Source organism: Spermophilus citellus, assembly GCF_964194105.1.
Source record: "Spermophilus citellus genome assembly, chromosome: 8".
Lineage (NCBI taxonomy): Eukaryota > Metazoa > Chordata > Mammalia > Rodentia > Sciuridae > Spermophilus > Spermophilus citellus.
Genome location: NC_138189.1, coordinates 32,121,355 through 32,145,976, shown reverse-complemented (window position 1 = coordinate 32,145,976; position 24,622 = coordinate 32,121,355). Strand labels below are relative to the sequence as shown.

General features: G+C 40.6%; 1 protein-coding gene across 1 annotated transcript in view; it reads left to right on the top strand.

Annotated features, from left to right (window-relative positions):
• RBM47 (RNA binding motif protein 47) overlaps positions 1-24,622 on the top strand; it is a 164,613-nt gene that overhangs the window by 128,223 nt on the left and 11,768 nt on the right. The window contains exons 7-8 of the mRNA XM_081304676.1: positions 22,360-23,513; positions 24,291-24,494. Of these exons, the coding sequence (XP_081160802.1) occupies positions 22,388-23,513; positions 24,291-24,494 (1,330 nt within the window). The 5' untranslated portion in view covers positions 22,360-22,387. The remainder of the gene's footprint in view (positions 1-22,359; positions 23,514-24,290; positions 24,495-24,622) is intronic.

Genomic DNA, 24,622 nt, shown 5'->3' with positions numbered 1-24,622 from the left:
ACAGCATTAGTGGTGCGTTGCACATCATGCTCAGACACTTTGAACCCACAATGTAAGTCCTTAGTTTTTGGTACACTTTACTTCTGTGGCCTCTGAGGAAAATAACTGCTGCTATCTGTGTGAACGTCTTAGGAGTGAAGAGACAAGGAATAACTTGTGAGGCTTATAAATATCCCTCTCAACTCCCACCCCAAAGAAAGAGGTGTGCTCGGACAAGGAAGGGGAGAGCAGGGAGAGTAGCTCTGCCAACGTCACTCTGAACCCTGGATGCCACCCCTCCCCAGCCGCGCCTCAGCTCTCACCCGACTCCAGGAAGTAGAGGCCACAGGTCCCTGTGTGCCAGGGAGGGGCTGTTGTGACACTGCCCTGCGCAGTAGCTGCCCCCCAAACAAAGCAGGTCCCTTTGTCTCGTATCTTCTAGTCTGGGTTTTAGATTTGATTCTTTGAATTCAGGGACACAGAGCTAACTCTTTTCCCCACTTTGGAAGGTTTTTTCCTTTCTTATATAAGTAGAAAAAATAAAGAATATGGAAATTATAGAAAAATATAAAACCTACCCATCATCTCATAATTCAAAGACAACTACAGTCAACATTACAGCATGTTTATTCCTATTTTGTTTGTTGGTTTGTTTAATTTTCCTATGTGTCTTTAAGTATTATTTAGCAAGTTAACATGATAGAAAACATTAGATATCCTAAGCTTATGGCAATGCTGTAATTCATAAACCATCCATAGTATTGAATATTTATATTTATTATATTACACATAAATACATACTATGTATTCATTGCACTGTATTATAAATACCTTTGTAATGAACATACTTGGGTCTAAATCTCAGCTCGTGTCTCTGATTATGAGTTTCTGCAGATGGAATCACTGGGCTAACAAGAATGAACTGAACACTGTGAAACTCTTTATGTGGTCAAACTATCTTCCAGAAACATCAAATTATACTCACTTTTCCATCTATCCCCACCCATCATATGTGACAATGTTAATTTTGCAGAACATACGTAAAAAACCAAGTATTAACAATTTAAGATTTAAAACCATAAATATTTCTATGGAAACCTTGAAAATAAAAGCCTACTCCCTCTCCTTTATATGCCCTACTCCTGGCCAAACTCAGGTGGACTAAACAGAAGACAGGAGCACCCCATCCACACCACATGTCAACTGCAGTCTCTTGGACCTGTCCATAGGAAAAAACAGGGGTGAAGCTTACGTTCGTTCTCGTGGTATTATTACCACCACTCTCTTTATTTCTGTGGGTTTTGTGTCAAGACAACAAAAGAAGGTCTTTTTATTGTCTTTGAGAAGCTTCATATCCAGTTGGTAGATCCAGACAAACTAAATCAAAAATACATGCCCTTGGATAGGTCATTGACTTCTCTAGCCTGTTCTCTTTTGAAGTGAGAGGCCCAACTTGAACCTCAGGTCCTCTGTGGATATTTTTCAGTTACAGAAAAAAAGTCACACACACACACACACACACACACACACACATGCGCGCGCGCGCGCGCGTGCATGAGGTGGTAAAGATACCAATAAAGATTTTTATTGATGGCACTGAACATCATCAGTTTAGGAGAGAAAGAGTTTCTTGCACTAAATATTAGGAAATTTTGTTTTAAGCTAGTCATTTTTTAAAATATAAAAGTGAAGCAATGGGGAAATCCTTCAAGATGACCTAGAAGTCTTCTTTCAACGATTTTTTTTTTTTTAAACTGGGAATTGAACCCAGGGGCACTTTACCACTGAACTACACCACCAGTCCTTTTTTTAAAAAAAAAATTTAAGACAGGGTCTTGCTAAATTGCTGAGGGCCTTACTAAGTTGCTGAGGCTGGCCTCAAAACTTGCAATCTTCCCGCCTCAGCCTCCTGAGTCACTGAGATTTTAGGCATGCACCACTGTGCCTAGCATGAATGGATTCTTAAAATGATAGATTCCAAGATTATTACTGCCTAATCCTCTCCCTTACCCGGCACCTTTGTTCCCCAAACTATGCCCATGTACGTATGCGTGCGTGTGCGCGCGCGCGCACACACACACACACACACACACACTAAAAATCCACACCTTCACTGAACATGAATTTTTATCAAGTTTTCAAACTTGAGGACACAACAAGTACATCTTCCCAAACTGAAACTGTGCACCCATTAATCGGTAACTCCCTGTTCCTCCCTCCCTTCCTCTACCATATTGATTTCTATCTCTGTCAATTTAAATACTCTAAATACTTCATATAAGTGGGGTCATTTGTCCTTTTGTGTGTAACTAGCCTATTTCACCTGGCCCAATGTCTCCAAGATTCATAGAATGTTTATTTATTTCTAAGAATAAATAAGGTTCCATTTTATGTATGTACCACATTTTGTTAATCCATTCATTCATCAATGAACATTTGGGTTGTTTCCATTTTTTTACTTTTGTGAATAACATTGCCATGAACATTGGTGTACAAATATCTACTTGAATCCTGCTGTAAATTATTTTGGGTACATTCCCAGTAATGGAGTTGCTGGATCATGTGATATTTCCATTGTTGGAAATCATTTGTTTTTAAGGCACCACCATAGTATTTTCCACTGTGGCTGCACCATTTTATATTCCCAACTGAAAGTACAAGGGGTCCAGTTTCTCCACATACCTGTCACAATGTTTTTTTTTAGTTTTGAGATAGTTATCCTTGTAATGAGTTTGAAATAGTCTATCACTGTGGCTTTGATTGACATTTCCCTAATGATTACTAACATTGAACAACTTTTCAGGCACTTATTGTTCATGTAAAGATCTCCTTTGGAGAAATGTCTATTCAAGCCCTTTGCCTATTTTTCAGTTAGGTTGTTGCTGTTTTTGTTTTGACTTCTAAGAGTTCTTCATATATTCTGGATAGTAATTATTCATCAGACAGGATTTGCAAATATTTTCTCCACACCATGGCATACATCTTTTCTCTCTTTATGAGTCCTTTGATGCAGAAAAGTTTAATTTTGATGAAATCCAAGTGTTTTTTCTTCCATGGCCTATGTTTTTATGTCATCCAAGAAGTCACAGGTAAGTCCAGTGTCATGAAACTTTCCCCTCTAATTTTTTAAAAGTAGTTTTAGCACCTACATTTAGGTCTTTGATCGATTTTGTGTTAATTTTTGTATCTGGTGTACAATTAGAGCCAGTTCCCCCTGCCCCCTGGTATTGGGGTTGAACCCAGGGTCATTTTACCACTAAGCTACATCCCCAGACCTTTTTATTCTGAGATAGGCTCTCGCTAAGTTGCCAAGACTGGCCTCAAATTTGCATCCTTCTACTCAGGCTCCCAAATCACAGGGATTACAGGTGAGCACCAGGCTTGGCCACCAGGATTCTTTTTAAAGATTTCTTTTTCAATCCCATAGAGTTTTGTTGAAAGCATGTGTCAGCCAAGAAAGCAAATGATGTAAATATTCATACTCCACATTCATCTGAGATATTTTTCTCTTGGTGTAGGCTGGGGTGTTTCCCAGCAGAGAGGAAAGAGAAAGCTGAAACATTTGGGAGCTGATGGCTCACATAGCTAGGATACCACAGTGAGGCCAGATTGGGATCAGTGAGCATTCGGATGTAAGCATGCCTGATGAAATCTCCAACAAAAGAATACCAAAAGTAGACTGTTTTAGGTTTAGACAAAAAGTGTGTGTGTGTGTGTGTGTGTGTGTGTGTGTGTGTGTGTGTGAGAGAGAGAGAGAGAGAGAGAGAGAGAGAGAGAGGTACATTCATATATTTGTCAGTGGAGGGAAGAAAAGAGGACACACTAAATGTGTTTGTGAGTCAAGAGCTACAATAGATAAAAACACCTTTTGAACAAAAATAAATTACTCTTCATGCTATTTCAGAGAAACCAAACTCGCTTAGCCACAATTTTTTGTGGGCAAACTATTTCCAAAACAGTGTCCCAGTTCTCTTTTACTGTGGACAGAAGCGAGGTGTGTTTCCAATATAAAATGCAAAGATCTGCCCAGCCTCCCGTTGCAGAATCTTGAGAAGGAAGAAGCAAGCCCAGGTTGTGAGAGCTGCCCCACCTCGGACCAAAGGTCTGCGTGGAGCTGGCTGCGCTCCGATGGACTTGGAGATAACTGACCGACAGTTGCAGGATTCTCCACACGAGCAAGATTCGAAATTAGAGTTTTGACATTAGAACACTTGACATTGGCATCTAGGTGTCCAAATTCCAAATAAACTAATGTCAAATTTATTAAGACACTGTCTTCAGGACCTCTGAGGAACACACTCTGATTGGCCCCACCCCTCTCTTGGTGTTCATGAGGACTGGTTTATAAGCCACTGTACTTTCCCATTTTCTCTTTGCCATAAAAGGTGATTGGGAAAAAGAGGAAATAACAGCCAATTAAATTTTCTGATGTAGGAAGGGATAAGATAGCTCACGCTTTCTAAAAATGATTCGCAGGATTGGTATACTGTGTTTCCCTTGAAGCATTAAATTCATTTGTTACCTTATTAATTCAAAGAATATCCAGTATTTCCCTAAGAGACTGGGAATAAATGATTAACTCAAATCAGGGGCATTTTTATTGTCATCTTAGTTTTTCAATTGTAATATTAACTCCAAGTGCATACACTGGAAGTATAGAGTACATGAGATGTGAATGGCAAATAAACTCTAATAAAATAGTTCCAGAAGTTTAATGTATCTTCCTGACATTTGAACATTTCATTCTAAATACTCTAGGTTCAGTAAAACCCTTGATATGTCTTTTCTGGTTTTTTTTTTTTACATTCTTAGGTGCATATTTCATGAATTTCTTTAATTACCATAATTCTGCTTTCTAGAACTATAAAGCTGGAAATCCGACTACCTTGAACTGCCTAGTTAAATTATGGAGACTTGGCAAACTGGTTTTCCTTCCCTTCTTTTCTTTCTTTTTTCTTCTCCTTTTCATATCTTTCCTTAGAAATAAATAGAGCTCTTTGTGTTTTCCAAATATCTGCAATTTCCACCTCCAAAATTTATTTACATATAAATTTAGCCCTTCAATGGTTTTTCATTGACGAACTCTCCTCCTTTCCTAGTTTTAAAACCATGTATGACTACTTTTGTTTAAGTGGTGAATACCCATTAGAAAATGTTTGGGGGGTTCTTCGGAATTTATTTAAACAAGGACTAAAGCAAACAGCTAATCAGACACGAGTACCACTGTATTCCCACACGTTACTCTGGGGTACTTATTAACCAAGGTAATTACATTTGAAAAACAGGGATATTAAACGAGAATTTAAGATGAGAGAGGAAAAAATCATTAACAAGAAAAAGAATAGGAAAGGAAGAGTGTATGGGGAGGTGGTCTCCCCCATGAAGTCCAGACCTCCTTAGGCAGTTTCTCCAGCTTTTACTCTTAGCAGCACAGGACGTTGTTCCCCTGTGTGGCACACTTGAGTGGGTGTGGAAAGAGAGATATGTGACTGACATTATTGTACTGAGAACCTTGGATTTCAGGGGTGTGTGTGTGTGTGTGTGAATTTCTATATCATAGGGTCCACATCAGATTAACTTGAGATATACTTCTAATAGGACCCATCATGGGTACAGAACTGCTCAGGAGCGAGACCTTCCAGGGAGAAGGGGACTCTAACTCAATGCCGTACTTTCCCACATCTTTTCATATTGCCTTTAAATTGTCTCCCACTAGAAAGTTCACTTTCTTTTTAATTTTTCTCATGAAGTTCCAATTACAGTTATATTGTCATAAAATATGGTTGTAGTTGAAAATGTTTTTTATAATTTTTTTTTAAATTGGATGCAATATTTTTACTTTATTTATTTTATTTATTTTTATGTGATGCTAAAGATCAAACCCAGTGCCTCACATGTGTGAGGCAAGCACTCTCTCACTGAGCTATAACCCCCGCCCCTATAATTGAAAGTATTTTTAACTTCAAAAATACCCTGCTTTCAACTCAAACATTTATAGAAGAAAGTACCCCGTGGCTTGTTCAATCTTGGGAATATTCCTGAGGAAATGCTACTTGACTGTAGCTATTGCCTTGAGACACCGACCAGTGAAATATAAGAACCTTTACATTAGACAGGATGTGGTGGCTTAAAAAAAAAAAAATTCCTGCAGTAGCAGATATTGTTTCATAGTTACAACTGAAATGACTAATGTTAACTAAATAAAATCATAAGGTCACACCTAAGACTGAAGCTAATGTTTGACTATGTCACTCTGTCAGAGCCTTTATTACAAGTCAGGCAATTTGTCATTTTTCTTACAAAGAGACCTGTAATATTCTTGTGTACTATTAGCTGACATACCATAAAAAGGTAATACTGGAACATATCCTAGGGAACGTGGAACCATGGATAATAGGACAGAGTAACCATAGGCCTCGTTATTCCTGTATAACTACTACTTCCAAATTGCTAATATAGTTTGCAGCTAGAAGGAAAAGAATAGCATTCACACACCATCATAATTAATGACTACATCAGCTTACATTTGGGGAAGTTCTCTTTCTAAATTTGTTTTGGTATAAATTCCAGAAACCTCACAAATGAAAAATACCATCTCTGCATCAATTTTAGTTTTTTTTTTTTTTTAAAGCCGTATATCTGAAACTCCACTCTTTTTTAACTCTCTGGGTTTGATTTTATCTTAAATATGATTCTTTTGCCAAGTAGAAGTTAAACTAGAGACTATCATCCCAAAGATAGGGCTTCTTTATTAAATTATAATCCCAAAATACCTATCATCTAGTTGTGGTCTGCTCATAATCACCCTTGTTCTCAAATTCTCCATCAAGACAATGAAAGCACTCAAGAGGATCACTTGAGCTCAGGAATTTGAGACCTGCCTGAGCAACATAGTGAGACCTCATCTCAAAAAACAAACCAACAGGGGCTGAGGTTGTGGCTCAGTGGTAGAGCGCCTGCCTAGCATGGGTGAGGCACTGGTGTTCGATCCTCAGAACCACATAAAGATAAATAAATAAAGGTATTTTATCCATCTGCAACTAAATATTTTTAAAAAAAGCTGAATGCTGTGGCACATGCTTGTAATCCCGGTGGCTCGGGAGGCTGAGACAGGAGGATCATGAGTTCAAGGACAGCCTCAGCAACTTTGTGATGCCTTAACAACTTAGCATCTCTAGGTTCAATCCTTAGTACAAAAAAAAAAAAAAAAAAAAGGAAGAAAGAAAACAGGACTGATACTTTTGCACAGTACTATAGGTATAAAGGTAGATATGGGGAAAGGTATATACAGGGAAAATATAGTTGGATGGATAGAGTAGATTGAGATTAATGTTTCAGTCACTTGAATTATTCTAAATGACATGTGGAATTTCTTTTCTATAGAATTTTATTATGGATTAAAGATTATTTTATCATAAAGCCAACAATTCATATATTCAAATATTGGTACATAAAATTATTCCAGAAATCCTATACCCAGATTTCTTTGTTAAACTTGCCTTAGTAAATTTGACATACTTCAAATAGCAATATTCAGAATCTACTACTACTTTCACTGAGTAGACAGCTCTAGTGCACTCACACCAAGTAGTGATGAAAAGAACACAATACTTACAGGATTGGACAAATATTAAAAAAAGAACATGGAATTTGCTTTTTGCATAATCATTAGGTTTTTTTTTTAAAAAAAAATATATAGCATACAATCACATGTCCAGCAGCTTACAGCACTTTGTCATATAAATTTAGAAGGTAATATTTACATAAGTTCTTTTCTACTTTGTCTATGTACATTTGGGAATAAATAGTCTCAGATTTTTCTTTTTTAAATTTTTTTAGTTGTAGATGGACACAATACCTTTATTTTATTTGTTTTTATTTTTATGTGGTGCTGAGGATCGAACCCAGTGCCTCACCCATGCTAGGCAAGTGTTCTACCACTGAGCCACAACACCTGGCCCCAACTCTCAGCTTCTTTAAAATTTATTTATTTGTTTGTTTGTTTGTTTATATGTGGTGCTGAGGATCAAACCCAGGACTTCACATATGCCAGGCAAGCATTCTACCACTGAGCCACACCTCCAGCCATCTTAAAACTTTTTAAAAAAAATCATATTGTTAGGTTAGGGGTGTAGCTCAGTGGTCTAGCCTAGCAAGCACAAGGCTCCCAGTTCCATCCCAGCACTACATACAAACACACACACACCACAAAACTATATGGTCAAGCAAGTAACTGGTACTTCTAAACTATGGCTACATAATTCTCTACAAAAAGAAGATGCCTAAAAGTATGTACTCTTTTTGATCAACTGAAATAATAGTAATAAAAGACTCTGTTGCCAGGTATTTTTTCCCTCAATTTTCTCTGCATCATCTCCTTTACTCCTTTACATTGTTCTTAATATTATTATCACTACCATTTTATAGATGGTGAGAGTGAGGCTCAGGAGGGTTCAATGACTTAGGTGAGAGCCTTGTTCCTCCAGGGGCAGAGCTCGGATATGAAGCCCGGCAGCCTGGCCATCCACACTGCTTCTTCATGGTCCCACGTTCCCACTTAGACTTTTGGATCATGGACTTCTAGTCCTTAAATACTTCCACTTAAGAATTTAATTCCATAGGTTATTAATTCTAGAAATATAGTTTGAAATGTTAACTGTTTTACAAAGGGCCAGAAATAGCTATGGAACATTCTACAGAACTCCTTGGACACTTTGAAGGCAGTGAGGGGGGCAGGGAGGTGAAGTGGGGTGTGATGGTAAGGAATAACTTCCCAACAACTTGAAATTAAATCTGTATATTAATTTCCTTTGACTGTGTCAGGTAATGACCATTTCTCACTAATAATGGTTTTATTCTGTTAACACTGATTATAGGTAAACCTGCTATGTAAGAAAGAAGTAAAGAATGTCATGGTAGAAAGAGTTTGGGTTTTGTCATCAGATCCACCTGTGCCTCAGTTCTGTGACCTTGACCTTGGTCAAGTTATTTAACTCATTGAGCCTCAATCTCTTGATCTTCCTCCTCCTCCTCTTCCTCCTTCTTCTTTTTCTTCTTCTTTTTAGCCTCCTCTCCTTTTATTTTTTATTTTGAGACAGGGCCTCACTAAGTTGCTTAGGGCTCTTTAAGTTGCTGAGCCTGGCTTTGAAATTGTGATTCTCCTGCCTCAGCCTCCTGAACCTCTGGGATTACAGACCTATACCGCTGCAGCTAGCATCAATCCCCTGATCTTTAAAAGGGACAATAATAACTAACATTTATCAACTCTTGATAGGTCCTTGGTTTTGGCCTAAGCACTTGGCAGATAGTTACTGTAATAAATAAAATACTATTTTGAGATCCTAATTATCATTGTCACTATAGTCATTCTGCAGATGAGGATAATAAGGAACCGAGACTTTAAATAATTTACCAGTATCATATATAGCTGTTGAAAAGCCGGGCCTCCCACTCAAGGAATTGAACTCTGGAATTGGGCAATTGTTTGCAGTAAAAGGCCAGACAGTAAATATTTTAGACTTTGCGAGCCATACAGATTCTGCTGAAACTACTCCACTATGCCACTGTCACATGGAAGCAGCCACAGACAGTATATAAACAGATGGTGTGGCTGTGCTCCAGTAAAACTGTATGAAAAATAGCTGTGGAGGCAAATTCAGTCCCTGGCTATAGTTTACTAATCCTTTCTCTAGAGCTTGCCTTTTAAACCTCTCCTAGAAATGTCATAAAAAAATGAAAACTTCCATAAGATGTCTTGTTCTCATAATAAGGGTTCAAAACACAGGCGCTCTCACCCACTTGAGAGTTTTAAATCACACATTAAGGAAACGCTTCCAGAGGTGATTTCTGGTCAATCTTCTTTCAGGGAGGATTGCCTTTAAGCCATCAGTTTCTTTTAGTGGACTCTGTATCTCTGCGTGTAAGTGAAATACACTCTACAGTCACTTTTACAGAAATACAAGACATGCAGTAGCATTGAGCCCTCTTTTGAAATTATTTGACTGTGTTAAATGATGGCAGTTGGCAAAAGTCTTACTGATAGAAGTACTCAATAAGTGGATTTTGATGACCATGATTTCAGTTAATCCTGTAACATCCTTGTGTATGCATTGCATTTGCAATAATGTAAGAGATGACAACATAACTAGTTATAAGTGTGCTCATATACCATTTCTGTCTCTAAATATAATGGAACCAGAAGTGTGTAGATTTTCTATTCTTATCTACAGTTTATGGCTGGCTCATTCCTTGGGTTTTGTTTGATTCATAGTCCATTGTTGCTTAGATACTTCACTAAGCCACTGTCTTAGCTTTGACACTCCAGCCAATGTTTGTTGAGTGGATGTATGAGACCTCCTAGTGCTGAATAGTCATGTGGCTTTGAGAGCTCCTTCCCACCCTGCGGCACTTTCCCCAGTGTAGTGCTTTCTACAAAACAGATACTCTCTAAATATCTATGGACACTGACTAACTTAAGAAGAAGGAAATCACAATCCGTTGATTGATAAATATATATTGTTGTCTAACTTCCGAATTTTGAGGATCCTATAGTGACAGAACAGACATGTACTCTGCTCTTAGAATTGACATTTTATTTATTTATTTTATTTGTATTATTATTATTGGGCTACCAGGGATTGAACCCAGGAGCACTTGACCACTGAGCCACATCCTCAGCCCTATTTTGTATTTTATTTACAGACAGAGTTTCACTGAGTTGCTTAGCACCTCACTGTTGGTGAGGCTGGTTTTGACCTTGAGATCCTCCTGTCTCAGCCTCCCAAGCAGCTGGGATTACAGATGTGTGCCACTGCACCCAGCTACATTTTAATTATAGAAGAAGGACTTAGGAAAATGATGGTAGTAACAGTATGTATTCTGAAAGGATCATGTTTACAATGAATAGTAGATTTGGCCTGGCTGCCCTGCATGAAGGTGGTCAAGTTGAGAACTTAAGGTTTATCTTGTGCCTTATCTTGGGTTGTGAGTCTCTTGTTTCCTATAAATGCTACTCAGACCTCCTGAGTGCTTAACAGAATAGGGCTGAACTTGTTGAAGAAATCCTTTTTATTCCTCTGAATAGCAGAGCCACTACACAGGAGCCGTTTTGCTCACTTGAGGGCTCAGCCTGTACTTTCATCCAGGCTGAAACTTCATGGCCTTTGGTTCCCCATTGTCTGCCACAGAAGATTTGGACCCTACATGGCTGGCCAGCCTGGCTCTGTTTTTGTTAAGCCTCACCTTGTGTGCTTATCTACTTTCCATATTCCAGCCATTCTCAAGGATCCCAGCAGTTTTGCAAAATCTTATCTTTGCTTATGGTGATCTCTCCACTCTTTCTCCTTTCCTTCCTTTTTTAATTTCTTTCTTTCTTTTTTCCATGGTCGGGTGGGTACTGGGCATAGAAGTCCGGACTCCAGGAGTGCTTTACCCTGGAGCAGCTGAGATTGCAGGCATACACCACTGCACATGGCTGCTCCTTGCTATTCCACTCCTTTTTATTCCACCCTTGCTAGACCATGAACTCCGAGGACTGGGCAGGGGTCAGCTACTTCACCTATGAACACCCTCCACAGCCCAGATACAGCAAGTGCTCAATCAGTGTCGAGGAGGGATTGTGTGCATGCATGTGCACATGTTGGGCTGTCATCTATTCCCGAAGATGATTGCCTTTTATTTAGGGGCACAGAGCTGGACTTTGGTAAAAGCGAATTAACAGTCCCAAGACCATATTTAAAAGTGTGACTCTTAGTGAAGCTTATTACATTATTGAAGAAATCAGTAGTGAGTTGGAGAATGGCTCCAGTCTTAAAAACCAGATTGTCAGCAGTTCTCATGTGGCAGTGAAACAGAGGGGTCTGGATTTAAATGAGACACTCTGGCAGCTCCTTAGCCTGTTTTCTCAAGTGGTGCTTGTGGCCTGTCAGCCTGCCTGGGATGGCAAGTCAAATTAGACCACAGAATCAGTCCAACGGAGCTTTATGATGTAGATGTTTGATTTGAAAAATTAAGTTGAGAGTGTTCAAACACATTAAGTGAGTAGTGTGGTACCACCGACGCTTACCTTGGACCCTTGACCCGGTGTTGTGCATGTCTGCGGCTCCTCAGCCTTCACTGGAAGAGCTCCATCTAGATACCACGCCCACACTGGGAGGGGGGGCAGCATAAAATAATGACTTCTCCTACTATTTATGTGTATAATCTCAGTTTATAGCTCCAAGGTAGACTCCAACTAGACTCCATCAATGATTCTAGAAAGTGCAAATCAAGACAGTTCCAGCTAGTGTTATAGGATGATTCTAGAAAGTGCAAATCATGACAGTTCCAGCTAGTGTTATAGGATGTAACCATTGCTGCTTCTGGGACTCCTGTTAGCATCTGTCTGTCCATGAACCTTTCCATTTCTTGCCAGATCCCTCAAAGGCTTAGGTCAAAGGAGCCCAGATAAGAACTGACACTTGAAGTCCTCCTACTCTTCTTTTGTTCCCAGCTTTGGAGCACCTTATCCCGGGAGGTCTGGGTGTGCTGAATTGACGGGTTTCATTTTTTTCAGCATTACCCCATCAACCTTTTTTTTTTTTCCCTTTTTTTGTGGTGCTGGGGATTGAACCCAGGGCCTTGTGTATGTGAGACAAGCACCCTACCAACCAAGCTATATCCCCAGCCCACATCAACCTTTTGAGAAAAAGTTTAAGAGTGCAATGCTTATTTAAAGGGAAGAAGATAACAGGCTCCTAGTAGTTATTTGTGTGGTGCCAAACACACAGAAAATTCCCCCACTTCATTTGCCTCCTTGGCTTCACCCCTCTTATGATAAAGAGCTAGTATTCCTGAGAACTCACAGCAAAATGCCTCATTTTCAGGGATGTGTTGATAGAAATGCCTGGGAACATTGAGCCTCTTGGCTTTGCGTCTGTTTATCAAACACAATCCTTCATTGAATGATGTGCTTTGCTCTAACAAAACCTGCACAAGCAGCAACACAGTGAAGAGTGCATGAGCTCCTCCCAGCGCAGCCAGGAGCGCACAAGGTACAGCCAGGAGGTCAGGAGTCTCTGGCTCTTGATCCTTTCAGGATTTTTGCCTAAATAAAGGAGAGTTACAGAAAGAAAGATTTTTATGTGTCAGAAGGGCCATGCCTTTCAATTAGCATAAGGTTAAAAGAGAGGGGGGGGGGGAAGAGCCTGTGCTTCAGCCTTTGGCTTATGGTGTGGGCCTGCAGGTAAATCCCCAGAGCCCTGCCTCCATTTTGAGTGGGGCTCCTTTCACATGCTCAAACTCTGATCTGACCGAGATGTCCTGGTGCCAGAGGCCTGCCCGTTGGAGGGAGTGTTCCCTCCCGTGTTTACTCAGGTGGGTGGCGGTAACTTGGCACTGGGCAAAAAGATAAATGCTCAGGGCAGGGCCATGTCTTGGAAACTTTTTGTAGAAGTTCATCTTTTTTTCCTTGCAGTACTCCCCGAAACCACCCCCGCCCTTCCCAAACTCAATTTGTGGCAACATCTCCCTTCACATAATAATATCTGTGTAAACCATGAGGTGATTCTCAACTCCTGTGACAAGCACGTCTCTAACACCTGAATTCTCACCTTCCTGTGACATTCTTTTTTTTTATTTATTTTTTTATTGGTTGTTCAAAACATTACAAAGCTCATGACATATTATCTTCCATACATTTGATTCAAGTGGGTTATGAACTCCCATTTTTTACCCCAAATACAAGTTGCAGAATCACATCGGTTACATTCTTTAAAATTAATAGTGATAGTATTTGCTAACCTTTTTAACACACTGCGTGCCAGATATTGCCAAATGTCATTTAATCCTGGAGCCAGTCCTCTGAAATAAATGCTGGTACTAGAACCACCTTAGACATGTGGAAATGGAACTGAGGTAATTTGCCTCATGGCACAGCCATGATTTTATCTATCTATCTATCTATCTATCTATCTATCTATTATTTATTTTTGGTGCGGAGGATTGAACATGGGGGCACTTAACTACTGAGCCACATCCCCAGCCCTGTTTTATTTTTTATTTAGAGACAGGGTCTCACTAAGTTGCTTATGATCTTGCTAAGTTGCAGAGGCTGGCCTTGAACTTGCAATCCCCCTGCCTTGGCCTCCCAAGCTACAGGGATTACACCACAGTCATGATTTGAACTTGTATTTCTTCAATTCTCAAGTCTTTGCTCTTAGCAGTATGGCATGTCTTTTGTTATATCTGTACATTTTATGTGTTAGGTCATGCTTAAGAAGTGATTATTCATAAAGATAAATTTTTATGATATGCACAGGAAGCATCAAAACAGAAATCTAACCACAGACAGAGATGGTATTACCTCTTGGATAAACATATTCTAAAGCCTTTCACTGAATTAAATTCCAGTTAGTGGTAAAAAACACTGTGTACCCCACTGAATGTATCTTCAAATTGCAACTTGTCAGTTGGTCAGCAAATAAAACTCTCCCTAGAATTCCAAATTGTATATTCATCCCAAACACACACACACATACAGGTTTTGATCATAGATAAAGATTGATTTGTAAACTTTAGAAATATTTCTGAGTACACTGATATCCGTTGCCCTCTAAAATGTCACTTCATAGTTAAAGATTCTCTAAACCATACTGAAAAGGGAATTCAATTCCTTGATGATTTTGCTATTTAACTCTTGAGCTTGGGCTGGGGATGTGGCTCAAGCGGTAGCGGGCTCGCCTGGCATGCGTGCGGCCTGGGTTCAATCCTCAGCACCACATACAAAGATGTTGTGTCCGCCAAAAAATAAAAAATAAATATTAAAAATAAAAATATTCTCTCTCTCTTTAAAAAAAAAAAAAAACTCTTGAGCTTACCCTGAAATTCTATTTTAACCCAACAAGTTCAAACTCAGCCTAAAACCAAGAAAAAGAAATTCTACTTAGTAGTTCAGAATAGTTAAGTTTGATTTGAAATTATATTTTTCCATGTTGTTTTTATATGCCAAACAGTACATAATTTGTTTCAGATATGTGGCCATGTGTAAGACTAGCAGCTTCAGCAAAGAGGAATGTGTTTTTAGTGTGTGCAAAGGTAGCTTGGGTGTCATGAGGGTCCTGCCTTCAAGAGATTTGGCATCCACATGGATGACTGGACTTTTACATCCAACGTGGCAAGTCTCTTCAGGTTCTTTCTGGAGCAGCCTTTCAAAGCACTATGGCCAAGGTTAGGGGAGCAACAGGCTTCCATCTGGATGCCTGAGCCACATCACCAGTGGAGAAGGGCACTGCTTACTGGTGTGAATGGAATCTGGGAGGCTCTGAGACTCTATCCAGTCTGCACCAGAACCCACTGGCCTGGCTTCTTCACTGACTGGTTAAAAGTTGGCTGGGGTAAACTTTTGCCTGTTTTCCTATAAACACAAGGATCCTGCACACAGGGTCGAGTTGCCTCAAGTTCAATATCTTTGTTAGCTTTTTTTTTAAAGCTCAGATTCTCTTGGTCACAGCGGGAGGTTATGCACCAGGGGCACTGCATGTGTCAACTACAATGAGAATCCTTTGGGGCAACTATGGAATGCACTGTGGCCAGACTGTCAACTAGTATCATGACACCTCTGAGGCTCATTAACCAACCAATGTCAATGCTCAATGTCTCTGTGTCTCAGTTCCCATCTCTGTAAGGCAGAGAGCCTCATAACATGCCATCTAGACACTGTGAGGAGTGGAGTGAGTTAATACACATAACGAGCAGGCATTTTGCCTGCCAAATAGTAGGCATTCCATAAACATTAGCTCTGGTCGCCATTTTAAAGATGGGAGCATTGAAACTTAAAGAGGCCAAGTGGTTTTTCCCAGCTAGTAAGCGCAGGAGCCAGGATTTGGGTCGAGGGCTCTCTGACTCTAGAGACTGCATTTATTCAACACGTGCTTGACTGTCTCCTGCTGAAGGATGAGATTGCAGATTTTATGCTATTTATCCGGGTATTTTGTTTTACTTATTGACCAGGTTCAACTTTTGAAGTCTACTTAGTATCGTGTCGACACCTATCCCAAGCAAGAATCTCATCATCATCCGCATACAGTATTTCTCATGAATCCTCAGACACCTCCCTCCCAACACATGTGTACACTCTGACCTTTCTAAAGAGGTATTCTAATTTTTAAAAGCAAAATTGTGACAGTGGCCTGACTGTTAACTTGAGGAGACTATAAACTTATTAGAAACAAATGAACAATATTGAAGTCTGACCCTTTTAAAGCAATCTGGTTAATGAGCACATACACAAAGGGCCTTAATTTTCAACTATTTAGTATTTGGAGCATAATTCAGTTTCCTGGGAGGTCAGCTGCACTGGAATGAGGTCTAGCAGTATTCCACACTGTGCCTGCTACATAGTAGCTGCTCAAAAAATATTTGCTGAATCAATGAAAATGAATACTGATGTCTTTTTGGAAATCTTAAAAAGTTATTCACATATAAGTGTCAGGAGCTGAGCCAGCTTCATTCATTAGTATAAAGCTTTCATAAATTTGCCAATGGGAGTTAAATGTAAACCATTTAGGATAAGGGGGAGGGAAAGCTCAAGAAGGCTGCCTTTAAAATATATTGGAATTTAAAAATTGCTTGTATAGTTGCCCTTTTCAAGGAATTAAATAAATCATTTATCTTTTAATACATGTAAGCTTTTGGCCTCAAGTTTACGTAACTTATTTAACTGATCTGATGTGTGACTTTTTCACAACTGTGTGAAAACGTACTCAGCCTACCATTCTCTAAGGCCTCTAATGAAATCCCAATCTTATTGACTATTTTTCTACCTTTTGCATCTTTTTACCCTCTCATTTTTTTAGGGTGTGTGTGTAAGTACACATAACAAATGCACCATTTGAACCATGTTCAAGTGCATAATCCAATGGCATTAAGTACATTACTATTGGCGTGAACCCTCACCCATCTCCAGAGCTTTTTATTGAGTCTAAGGAAAACTGTGTCCATGAACGCTCATTCTGTGCCCCACCCTCCCCCTCCTCCAGGCCTGGCCACTACTCTTCTACTTCCTGTCTATTCACTTGACTACTCTAATACCTCATCTAAGTGGAGCAGTTGCCCTTTCGCATTTGGCTTGTTTCACTCAGTGTGTCTTCACGGTTCTCCCAGGTTGTAGCATGGGTCAAACTTTCATCTGAGGGTATCTGATAGCCCATTCTGTGCATAAGCCACATTCTGCTCATCCAGTCATCCACTGGACATTGGTACAGTATCCACCTTGTAGCTTTGGTGAATGATGTTGCTGAAACATTGGTGGGCATGTGTGTCATTAAGTCCTGCTTTTAAATCTCTTGAGTGTCCACCCAGAAATGGAATTGCTGGATGGTGTGATATTCTGTTCGATTTTTTTGAGGACCCATCCTACTATTTTTCACAGCAGATGCCCTATCTTACATTCCCATCAGCATTGCACAGGGGTTCCAATATCGCCACCTCCTCACCCGCACTGTTATTTTCTATGTGTTTGTTTCTGTTAGTGTAGGCATCCTAATGGTGTGACGTGGTGTCTCATTATTCTCACTCATTTTTAACACCATATTTGTAGTTAGTGTACAAGACACGGTTACTTCGTTTTTTTTTTTTTTTTAATAGTTTTAATTGTAGATGGGCACAATACCTTTATCTAATTTATTATTTGTGGTGCTGAGAATCGAACCCAGTGCCTCACCCATGCTAGGTTAATCAATGTCTGGCAGGAAATTGAATTTATACATTCATGTGTATCTACATGTATGTATGCATTCATTCCTCTTCTAGGTCCAAAATTTGTGCGATACCTTCTAAGCATCAACATGACTAAAATAAAAAGTTCAATTCATGGCACTGGGAATATATTAGAAAAATGTTTAAAAAGAGAAAGAAACTATAGTCCAAAATAGATGAACATGAAAGTATGTTTGAATGTCCCACACAATTACTAAAACTGGTGTGAAAAGTCATTCCTGAACTTCCTAGTAGCAAAGAAAAAAAGGGAACAGGGTAGTAACATGGTTTGTTCCAAATGATGAAAGCACAGGGAAAAGGCTTTCCTTGGCTTGCAAATGTAAGAATTAAGCAATGACTATTTTGAAAGTTTCAATAATAAGTTTGAAAATTTCAGAACAGTTTTACTGGCAGCAGCAGATTTCAGACTAAAACAAAATTTTCATTTTTGCTTTTTGGGGTTGGAATTGGAAATGACTCCACAACCTGACCATTATAAGACTATTTCTGGCTAAAACAGTAGTTTCAAAGTACAGTTAGTGAAACAAAAAGTAAATTTCATGTATCTCAACTGAGCAATGAGATCTAACCCTTTGGACATCAGGCAGTTAATATTTTCTGTAGTATAACAGGTAAAATCTTGAATTGCCTCATACATGTTTATACGTGTACCTAGCATTTCCTTCCCAGGTCACAGATTATAAATATGTGTGTTTATATAAATAGTCTTTTTAAAAATGTGTGCTTATCTTCCACTGGGAAAAGATCTTCATCTTCAAATCTGATGATGAAATTTCTGTTTCAACTTGAAACTACGGGAACTAATGTATCATTTCAAATATATGTTAGAAAAAAAGTTTCATAACTGGAACTGTGTCAAGTCTGCTTTTAAGCATTTAAGAGCAAAGAAAAAAAAAGAATAAAAGCCACATCCAACAGATTTTTAAAAGAACTTAGAAAGTTTGTTTTAAAAATTACTCTAAAATTGAAAGAACTAGTCTGGAGTTTTCCAGAAGTTTGGATAAAATATAATAATGGTCCCCCACCCACCCACATACCCACACCCCTCGAGTTCTGAGGATCAAACTCAGGAGCATGGTAGGTGAGTACTCTACCACTGAGCTACATCACTAGGCATTTTTATTTTGAGATAGGGTCTTGCTAAGACCTTGATTTCTGCCCTTGAACTTGTAATCCTCTTTCCTCAGCCTTCTAAGTAGCTGGGGTTACAGGCAGATGCCACCATGCCCAGCAAATAATGCATTTCTTGATCATTTATAATGTTTTAGACACAGTTCAGAGTGCTTTGTACATATTTACTCATTCCACTGAATTTAAGGAGGTTAATCAATAGTATTAGGTAGGGAAACTGAGGCAGGAAGCAGCTAAGTGTCCTTGCTCCAGGTCATACAACCAGGAGTTGGGAGTTATACAACTAGAGCTGGGACTTGTACATCACATAGTCTGGCTCCAGAGGCCACACGCTTACTCACAAACTATACTGCCTCCTGACATAGCAGATGAACCAGAGGACAGTTGTGGCCAACTGATACATATTTTACTTTTTTTTTTTTTTTTTTTTGTCATTAAGGTTTTGGGGTATTTTCTTAATAATTAAACTCATCTAAATTTTTTATTTGTTTTTTTTCCATGCAATATGGGAACTACAGTTTAATAAAGCAGATTCAAGTGATTTATTTATACATATATCTTTGGTCTTTAATATATATTTATGTATAGATAGATCTAACAATTACAAACTATGGTTTATTTTGCAGGAAGCGAGTAAATGAGATTATTTAGTTTTTTTGGACTGGGAATTGAATCTAGAGGCACTGAGCCACATCCTCAGCCCTTTTTATTTTTTATTTTGAGACCAAGTCTCTCTAAATTGTCCAGGCTGGCCTCAGACTTGTGACCCTCCTGCCTCAATCTTCTGAATCACTGAGATGACAGGTGTGCACTCTTGCACCGGATTACCTCAATTACTCTTGAAAACTTGAAATTTTGTCTCATAAACAATTCATGGTGCTATTTTTCTTTTTTCAAAAATGAGTGACACTCCTGATTCTGGGTAAATGGTAAACTCTGTGCCACCATTAAAAATGATATTTTTATGAAGAGTAAAACCATGAACGAATGATTCTAAAGTGGAAAGCAGGAAAAACTAAATTTATGAGAAGCCAAGCTGTATATCACATCACTCCCAAAATTAGAAAAAAGATGAGAAAGTCTATGGCTATCACTGGGTAGACTAGCAATGATTTCTTGTTTGTGGTTAATTTTCAATAAAATTTAAACAACTGGAGACTTTCATTACAAAAGCATTGTATAGGGGGCTGGGGATGTGGCTCAAGCGGTAGCGCGCGCGCCTGGCATGCGTGTGGCCCGGGTTCGATCCTCAGCACCACATACCAACAAAGATGTTGTGTCCGCCAAGAACTAAAAAATAAATATTAAAAATTCTCTCTCACTCTCTCTCTCACTCTCCTCTCTCACTCTCTTTAAAAAAGAAATCTATACATTTAAAAAAAAAGCATTGTATATAGCTCTGAATATCTTTGGTATAATTTAGAGTCATCCTTGAACATCTTTGGTATAATTTTGAGTCATCCTTGAAAGCTCTATACCATAGGGGTAAAAGTGGACAGAATTCAGACCAGCACTATCAGCTGTAGCTAACTTAATTAAAAATGATAAAATTTAAAATTCAGGGACACAGCCACATCAATGTTTATAGCAGCACAATTCACAATAGCTGAGCTGTGGAACCAACCTAGATGCCTTTCAATAGAAGAACGGATTTTAAAAAATGTTGCATATATACACAATGGAAAATTACTCAGCAATAAAAGAGAGTAAAATCATGGCATCTGCAGGTAAATGGATGGAGTTAGAGAAGATAATGCTAAGTGAAGTTAGCCAATCCCAAAAAAAAAACAAATGTCGAATGTTTTCTTTGATGTAAGGAGGCTGATTCATAGTGGAATAGGGAGAAGGGAGCATGGGAGGAATAGATGAACTCTAAAGATAGAGCAGAGGGGTTGGAGGGGAAAAGAAGGAGCATGGGGTAATTAATGATTGTGGAATGTGATGATCATTATTATCCAAAGTACAGGTATAAAGACACGAATTGGTGTGAATATGGTTTGTATACAACCAGAGATATGAAAAATTGTGCTCTATATGTGTAATAAGAATTGTAATGCATTCCGCTGTCATATATAAATAAAAAATAAATAAAATTTAAAATTCATTCTATTAGCCTCACTAGCCCCATGTCAAGTGTTCAGTAGTCACATGTGATATTGACAGCTTTACCATTATCACAGAAAACTATTGCACAGCACAGTTCTGAAGAAAGAACACAGAATCTGGAGCCAGAATCTTAGAATCAAGTCTTCCTCCAGGCTGGCACTTTCTGTGTGAAATGGGGCAGTTTACTTAACCTCTCTGAGTGTCTTTCTCCAGGGGCAAATTGATACTGGTATCATTTACCATGTACAGAGGTTAAGAAAAGACAAAAGTAAGAGAATGCAGGTGACGGTTCTTGTGTTCTACCAGGAAGATATTGCTTCATAAGTCCCCCAACTTGAAGTTAGCCAGCTCTTTTGTGGATTGATTCCAAATCCATAAACAGTTCATACCAAGAATTTTCTGTGTGAAGGACAGCATAAACTGACTTAATACAGTTCCTAAGCCAGGTCCATGGCAATGTGGGCATTCCATTCCTTCCTATTCTAAAGCTTCAGCACACAACTATGTATCTTACTTATTACACTTGTTCAAAGTTTTCTTTAATAATTGCATTGCCTTGCCAGACATGGTGTAGTGCAAACCTGAAATCCCTGCAACTTGGGAGGCTGAGGCAGGAGGATTGAAAGTTCCAGGTCAGCCTCAGAAACTTAGCAAGACCTTGTCTCAAAATAAATAAATAAATACATAAAAACAGACTGGAATGTAATTAGGTGGTAAAGCATTCCCTGACCAGTACCCACCCCTGGAGCCAAACAAAAAAATGAAGAAGATGGTGGATAGGCAGGGAATGTAGCTCAGTGGTAGAGCATTTGCCTAGCATGTGTGAGGCCCTGGGTTTGATCCCCCAAATAAATAAACTAAAATATATACATACTTACATACATAAATGTACTGCATTTCTCTATTCCACACCTACAATATCTAAAAAAAAAAAAACTGCCTAAGAAAGAAAATAAAAGGACTGCATTTGCAAAATAAAGAAATAGAATGTGTGCTTTAGTTGAATCATCTTGAGTTGACAGTGCAGGAATTAATCCAAAGATGTTGCCATTTACTGCAAAAGCTAAGGTTTTCACCAACAGTGGCAGTAGGTTCTCTAAGTTTCAAAGCTGTTGGAGGACTGATAAAACGGAAATACTTGCTCATTCTGGTCCCCCCCCCCGCCCCCTTCTGAGTCACTTCGGGTTTTTCCTGCTCAACTTGACTATTTCAGACTATTTTAAGGCTGCTGCATTTCTACAACAGCCTCCATCTTATTTCTCATTTAACCACCCCATGGCCTAAAAATTCCTAAGCATGCATCTTGTGAGCCTGGAAAGAGGCCAAGGAGCCAAATCGGGGTCGAAGTCGGTGCAGGTTCCCCACTCACGCCACCTTTTGCTACTCCAGGTTTCCAGCTGTGGATGCCTTTGACATTATGACCGCAGAGGATTCCACCGCAGCCATGAGCAGCGACCCAGCTGCAGCATCCTCGGCGAAGGTACCCGAGGGCGTGGCGGGCGCGCCCAACGAGGCCTCGCTGCTGGCGCTGATGGAACGCACCGGCTACAGCATGGTGCAGGAGAACGGGCAGCGCAAGTATGGCGGCCCGCCTCCAGGCTGGGAGGGCCCGCACCCGCAGCGCGGCTGCGAAGTCTTCGTGGGCAAGATCCCTCGCGACGTGTATGAGGACGAGCTGGTGCCCGTGTTCGAGACAGTGGGCCGCATCTACGAGCTGCGCCTCATGATGGACTTCGACGGCAAGAACCGTGGCTACGCCTTCGTCATGTACTGCCACAAGCACGAGGCCAAGCGCGCGGTGCGCGAGCTCAACAACTACGAGATCCGCCCCGGCCGCCTGCTGGGCGTGTGCTGCAGCGTGGACAACTGCCGCCTCTTCATCGGTGGCATCCCCAAGATGAAGAAGCGCGAGGAGATCCTGGAGGAGATCGCCAAGGTCACCGAGGGCGTGCTCGATGTGATCGTCTACGCCAGCGCGGCGGACAAGATGAAGAACCGCGGCTTCGCCTTCGTGGAGTACGAGAGCCACCGCGCCGCGGCCATGGCGCGCCGCAAGCTCATGCCCGGCCGCATCCAGCTGTGGGGCCACCAGATCGCCGTGGACTGGGCGGAGCCTGAGATCGACGTGGACGAGGACGTGATGGAAACCGTGAAGATCCTCTATGTGCGCAACCTCATGATCGAGACCACTGAGGACACCATCAAGAAGAGCTTTGGCCAGTTCAACCCCGGCTGCGTGGAGCGCGTCAAGAAGATCCGCGACTACGCCTTCGTGCACTTCACCAGCCGCGAGGACGCAGTGCACGCCATGAACAACCTCAACGGCACCGAGCTGGAGGGCTCGTGCCTGGAGGTCACGCTGGCCAAGCCGGTGGACAAGGAGCAGTACTCCCGCTACCAGAAGGCAGCCAAGGGCGGAGGCGCGGCGGAGGCGGCAGCTCAACAGCCCAGCTACGTGTATCCCTGCGACCCCTACACACTGGCCTACTACGGCTACCCCTACAATGCTCTCATCGGGCCCAACCGGGACTACTTCGTGAAAGGTTAGTGGGACTCTTCTCCGCGGCGGGTCCCCCTAGCGCCCCGCTACTAGGCAGCCTATACTTTACTGAGCTGATTGACCTTGAGCCCCGCTCTTTTGGCTTTGGGTTTGGGTTCTGAGTTCTGTTTGCTGATTCTTCAGACTGATTTCTGAGCACTGAATGAAATACAAACCCTTCTCTGGGGAGCAGTCCAATCAAGGGACTACAGTCTCTCTTGTAAGGGCCTGCACAATTTGGTAGGCCTGCCCATCTCTTGGAACCTAGGTCAAAACCTGCTTCTGAAATTAAATGTTTAAGTTGGGGCAGTGTTTTGTTGTTGCTGTTTGTAATCGTGGGTTAGAACACAATGAAACCCGGCATGACACTGGAAAACAGATAACCCCAATTCTAGGTCCTGTCCTCCAATTATCTGGAGTCACCTTAATGTCCTTAGGCCTGTTTTCTCAGTCATAAAATGAGGCAGGTGGACTAGCAGATCCCTTTTCATGACTGAACTTTTTTACACTCTATAAATGTTTCTTTACTGAAGTTGCAATTACAATTCTAGGACTCACTTTGCTGGTTAATCTCCTGCATTGAGTGGGCAGACTTAGGATGCACATCTAAGTGGAAACAGAATGTTTGGAGCCTCTTGACCAGCCCATCCAAGTCCAAAAGTGCAGCCACCTGCCATGTAGACCTAGGACAAATTAAATGCCAAGAATCGTGGGCCAAGGTCTTCCTCCTGTGCTGTCACGGTTGCTTGCTCATCATTTTTTGTGTTGTTATTATAAGCAGGCAGCATAAGAGGCCGAGGGCGAGGTGCAGCTGGCAACAGAGCCCCCGGACCCAGGGGTTCCTACCTCGGGGGATATTCTGCTGGCCGCGGTATATATAGCCGATATCATGAAGGGAAAGGAAAGCAGCAAGAAAAAGCATATGAACTTGTGCCGAATTTGGAAATCTCTGCTGTCAATCCAGTTGCCATTAAACCTGGTACAGGTCAGTATAAAGCAGAGCAAGAATGCATCCATTCTACCTAAACCCCAACCCTATCTTTGAAGTGAATCCAAGCCTTCTGGGCTCTTCTGGTTACCCCTAGGTGGATTCATCTTACCATGGTCAGCCAG